This window comes from Opisthocomus hoazin, chromosome 4 (assembly GCF_030867145.1).
Source record: "Opisthocomus hoazin isolate bOpiHoa1 chromosome 4, bOpiHoa1.hap1, whole genome shotgun sequence".
In the NCBI taxonomy this organism is placed as follows: Eukaryota; Metazoa; Chordata; class Aves; order Opisthocomiformes; family Opisthocomidae; genus Opisthocomus; species Opisthocomus hoazin.
In genome coordinates this window covers 1,134,534-1,139,491 of record NC_134417.1, presented here as the reverse complement: position 1 = coordinate 1,139,491, position 4,958 = coordinate 1,134,534, and the positions used below count along the sequence as shown (strand labels likewise).

Below are 4,958 nucleotides of genomic sequence, written 5' to 3'. Positions count from 1 at the left end.
CCCCCCCCGGGCCAGGCAGAAGCCGGGAAGCGCAGACGCGCGTCCTCGCCCCGTGCCAAGTCTCCTCCGAAGGCCGGTCTGCCGCTGCGCTGGCATTCCGGAGGGGCGAGCAGAAGAACACCCTTCCCCCCAGAGCCGCCCCAGCCTCCTCGCGGCGCGGGGGGAGGAAAAAAAATCAGAGAGGTTAAAAATCCCGCAGCGCTGGCTCACCTCCGCGTCCATTTGCACCCGCAACGGCCTGCGGGTTTCTCATTAAATTCTACACAGCGGCCAAAACCCAGGAGAGTTGCGCGTTTCCTACACCCAGCCACGCGCAACGGAGACTTTGGGTTCCCGAGAGGTAAACAGAGTCCCCGTGTCTTCCCTAGAGGATTTCTGTGACGGAAGCAGCGTTCTACCGGCGTCTGCTGTCAACAGTTTTTAATCAATCATCATTACCGTGCAGTAATAATTCCTGGGAGCAGGAATTCCTAGCTCAAGTACTCTGTTATTAAATTAAGAGACTGCTTCAGAGACGTACAACGGCTGGGGCTGGTGCTGGCAGGTAAAAAGGGGCCTTGCTTTGAGGACACTGATGGGGGAAAAGACGGGCAGAGGGGGCATCTTCCCAGGTGTAGCTCAGCCGCTTCCCGGCCATTGTTTCCCTCCCTGGGAATCTGCGTGAGCCAGCGGGGAGCGGTGCAAGCTGCTCCGAGCGCGCCCATTTTCCTTCCCTTCTTCGCCAACAAAGAGCCCTGCGCAGCCCGGCGCCGGCGGCCGGACATCTGTCGCCGCTTGGGGGGGCCGGCGTGGCCATTGAGGAGAAGCAGTGACCTGTCAGCCTTGATGGATGGCCACAAACCCCGGGCTCGACCCCTCGTGTGGGAAAAGAGGTCCCGCCAAGGAAATTCCCCTTTCACATGCTAATTCGGGGTTATAAATACAGCAGAGGAGCGGCGGAGCAGCCGAGAGCCCGCCGGCGGAGAGGGAGCGACCCGCTGCCCCAGCGCCTGCCCCCCGTCCCCGGCCCCGTCGGGCAGGCTGGGGTGCGATGACGGCCGCCGGCACCCACAAGCTCGCCAGCACCAAGGAGGAGAGGAAGGTAGGTCCCCTCCGTGCCGCCGTCCCCACACATGGCACGGGAACACCCAAGGTCCCTTCCGTGCCGCCGTCCCCATGCGTGGCACGGGAACACCCAAGGTCCCCTCCGCGCCACCGTCCCCACGCGTGGCACGGGAATGGCCGAGGTCCCCTCCGCGCCGCCGTCCCCACGCGTGGCACGGGAACACCCGAGGTCCCCTCCACGCCGCTGTCCCCACGCGTGGCACGGGAACACCCAAGGTCCCCTCCACGCCGCCGTCCCCACGCGTGGCACGGGAACGGCCGAGGTCCCCTCCGTGTCACCGTCCCCACGCGTGGCACGGCAGCGACGTGTGCCGGGGCTGCGGGCGCTGCGCAGAGGAAAGGCGACCATTTTTTTCCTTCTAGTATAAAGACGCTTTCTCTGAATTCAAGCCACGTGGGTGTTTTCTCTGCCCCCTTTCTCCGCCTTCTCCCTTCTTCATTTGCCTAAATTCTACTCAAAATGAGCAGAAGAGGGAGAAATGAGAGCCGGCCCCACCCAAGGCACAGGCCGGACCGGAGCTGGAGACGGCGCGCTCTCCATGCCCATCTCGTCCCTGCCCAGCATCGCGTCCCCCGGCGCGGGCTTCACGCAGCGGATGGGGCTCTCTGCCCTCGCCAGACTGCAGCAGGGAGCCGAAGAAAAAGCAGCAGCCGCAGTTTTTCCTCCTCCTTTCCTCTGCCCTGCCAGTTAAGGAAACCCCTCATCGAGCGGAAGCGAAGGGAGAGGATTAATAATTGCTTGGACCAGCTGAAGGAGACCGTCGTGGGCGCCTTTCATCTGGATGTAAGTGCTCGTTTTCCTTCAGCTTTCGGTCCTTTTGCTGGTGGGGGATTGGTTTTGGGGGGGGGGGTCTCTCTCCTTTGAGAAGCTGGGCATTGCGCGAACCGTCTCCGTCGCCTCTAACTGCTGCGCTCTGTCCCTGCCAGCAGTCTAAACTGGAGAAAGCGGACATCCTCGAGATGACGGTGAAGCACCTCCAGAACATCCAGAGCAGCAAGCTGCTGGGTGAGTGCTGGCCGGGCCGGGAGGGTCGGTGGGCAGAAGGTCTTCCCAACCCGCTGAGGCCCGGGCTTGCGGCTCGGCTGTGGCTGTCTCCACTAGATGGGGAGATGGAGCTGGGCGATGGAGAACCCGCGGGAGGGTTCCTGCCTCCTTCCAGAGCCGCTTTCTGCCTTTCGGTCTAGCTTTGCCCTTGGCAGTGGGCGGCAGGACCATGTCCCCTGCGCCTTGCCAACGACTCGCCTTGTTGTAAAGGCTTAGCCACCAGCCCCAGGAGCCCACGCGCTCGGGAAACCCGGCGAACGCTTCCCATGGGAGCGCGCCGGGCAGCTCTCACCGCTCACCAGCTCCCCTTGCCTCCCCCCTCCCGACGCAGCCGACTCCAAGGTGGGGCTGGAAGCCCAGCAGCGGTACAGCACCGGGTACATCCAGTGCATGCACGAGGTCCACAACCTGCTCCTCACCTGCGAGTGGGTGGACAAGACCCTCGGGGCGCGCCTGCTGAACCACCTGCTGAAGTCCCTGCCCAGGTCCGGCCAGGACACCTCCAAAGCGGCGCTGAGGGCTTCCAGCCCATCCCGGCAGCCTCTCCCGATGCCAAGAAGCCCCCCGAGCCCGAAGGGGAGCAGCCGGGGCACAAACCCGGGCCAGGGGTGCTTCCACCCCGCGGAGGGCAAGCAGGCTGCCAAACCTTCCTTCCAGCCGCCGCCGCCGGGCTTCGGCCAGGTCGTCGCCGCGGCTCCCAGACACGTCCTGCAGCCAAATTTTTCCCACAACAGCCCGAGAATGGGCTCGTTAGATATGTGGAGACCGTGGTAAAGCGTGCCTCAAAATGTTCATCCTAACTTTAGACACTCTTATGTATGTATCTTATAGATATGTTTCTTTAAACACTCGCGGAGCAAGCCTGTTCCTGCAGGTGTACTAAAGACCAGGGTACTTCAAGCCGAAGTAAACCTATGTGTAGCCTGCATTGTAGAAGGCTGCTATTATTTTCTATTTATTATATACATCTAAATTATTGTATAGAACCCTCTCATGCTCTGTAGTGTATGTGAATTACACAGCTTTCTTGTCTTACATTCTTAAAACAATTAACTTCCTATTAATGACAATACAAGACAAGAAGCAGCAACCCTCTCTGGCATCACGCTTACCTCGCCGGTCTCACACGAGCCACTGAGGTCGCGTCGTCGGATAAAGGGGTAAGCGGCCCATCTCCTCTGCCTTTCATTTTCATTATTACCCCGTACAGCTGTAGCAGAGTCCCAGTCCTGGTTCCTGCAAAAATGCTGTAGCAGTTAGAAAAAAGGAGAGAAAGGGAGAGACTTGGCTTGGACTTTTTAGGCTGTCTCGAAACGCTCTCCGGATTGCTCCCTCCGGCCGCGCTGTTCCCAGCCACCCGGACATCCGACATCACTGCTAAACCAGGGAGCCACCTGTACATATACTGTCTTACACAGAGTTGTATTTAGGGATTTTTGATTGTTTTGTTCCCGTAACTAAAAGTTCTAAATAAAATTTCGGAAGACAAAGCCTGGTACTTCTCTCTGCCTCGTCCCCTCTGCTCCGAATAAACAGTACTTGGGGGTCTGCTTTTGTTTCCTTCCTTCACAATCGGTTTTCCCCGAATGTGGCTGGAAGTGACGGTTTGGTTTTTGTTCCCGCTGCTCTGTAGAAAAAGCGGCGCACGCCGCACACACAGACAGAATCACCCGGATCACAGAAACACTGGAAAAGTTGTGGAAGAAACCGGGAGCCGGGTCTGTCAGCCTGGGTCGGTGCTTCAGCCTCTACTTGTCAGGGAACCGCAGAGATAACCCAGCAGGCAGAAGGCAAAATCCCCGGCAAATTGGACCAAGGGGACTGCGACAAATCTGCTCGGCCTGCTGGCAACATTTGGTCCCAGTTTTTCATCTCAAAGGCAGCCAAAAGTTCCTCACAGCTAAAACAAAAGAGCAAGGAGCTCTCAAACAAACAGCAGGCATACTAATTAACGGGCTCACAGTTCAGAGGGGCTCATTATGCGGCGAGATCCCTTTGATGACCTGTGGAAGGAGTGAAACCCGTCACCTCTGGGTTTAGCACCTTCTTCTGTGAAGCTCCCGCTTTCCTCCAGCCCCCGAGAAGCCGTGGGGAGGGGTGGCAGTTGGGTGGAGGGACAGCTGCCCTGCACACGGCAGGTTTCCTCAGCCGTGGGCTCGGCAGGCAGGGAAAGACACGGAACTGTGCACAACTTGCCACAGCCTCCGTTTCCACCCTCTCCCTGAAAATTAGGACTTCCCCCTTCACCTACGGGAACCTCCAGAGTGACCACCACTACAGAAAACACACCCAGATGGTCCCACCACTGAAATCCAGGTGAGGGTGGGCGCTGGGGCCAGCCCGAGCAAGCAGCCGCAGCAAAGCGCTCCGAGAACTCACGGGCAGGGAAAACGCTCAGGCAAAGCAAGCGGCAAAACCCTGGCAGAGGAAAGGCCTCAAAGACCTCCCCACTTTCTTGCCAGGCTGAGTTCAGGTAAGGCGCCCGCGCCCCAGGCGCCCGCACGGCTGCACCCACCAGCAGAACCTCCGCTGCCCGGCGCTGGGCTCTGCGCACCGGTGGGGCGGCCACGCGGAGCAGAGGGGGCCTGGGGTCTCCGATGGCTTCTGGGTGGTGTCCGCAACGCATCCCACGGAGCCCCTGGCCACCTTACGCTGGGAGAGGCTGCGATGAACGCAATTGGCTATGATTTGACAGCATCAGCTCCAAAACACACTTTCCCCCTAAAAGCTGTAAATCCCCAGAGACTCGAATTATCGGCTGTGGTTACCGTGCTGACAGAGATCAGTGGGAAGTCCGTATTTCTCACCG

The 4,958-nt window shown here is 59.4% G+C and overlaps 1 protein-coding gene across 2 annotated transcripts; it reads left to right on the top strand.

Annotated features, from left to right (window-relative positions):
* The first annotated feature begins 529 nt into the window (after positions 1 to 529).
* On the top strand, positions 530 to 3,639 carry LOC104335415 (transcription cofactor HES-6-like). 2 transcript variants are annotated; one of them, XM_075417274.1, is made up of 5 exons: positions 530 to 544; positions 926 to 1,081; positions 1,793 to 1,888; positions 2,032 to 2,110; positions 2,481 to 3,639. In XM_075417274.1, the coding sequence occupies exons 2-5, from the start codon at positions 1,031 to 1,033 to the stop codon at positions 2,921 to 2,923; spliced, it is 669 nt and encodes a 222-aa protein (XP_075273389.1). In that variant the 5' UTR covers positions 530 to 544; positions 926 to 1,030; the 3' UTR covers positions 2,924 to 3,639. The 2 variants fall into 2 exon arrangements, with proteins under 2 accessions (XP_075273389.1, XP_075273390.1); XM_075417275.1 differs by lacking the exon at positions 530 to 544 and having other exon boundaries at positions 860 to 1,081; positions 2,035 to 2,110.
* The last annotated feature ends 1,319 nt before the right edge of the window (positions 3,640 to 4,958 follow it).

What these genes read in the sequence shown, in the direction of transcription:
- LOC104335415 (XM_075417274.1), top strand. Translation starts at nt 1,031, where the DNA reads ATGACGGCCGCCGGCACCCACAAGCTCGCCAGCACCAAGGAGGAGAGG. An exon ending in GCACCAAGGAGGAGAGGAAG is followed by an intron (nt 1,082 to 1,792) that starts GTAGGTCCCCTC and finishes CTGCCCTGCCAG; the next exon opens with TTAAGGAAACCCCTCATCGA. An exon ending in CCAGAGCAGCAAGCTGCTGG is followed by an intron (nt 2,111 to 2,480) that starts GTGAGTGCTGGC and finishes CTCCCGACGCAG; the next exon opens with CCGACTCCAAGGTGGGGCTG.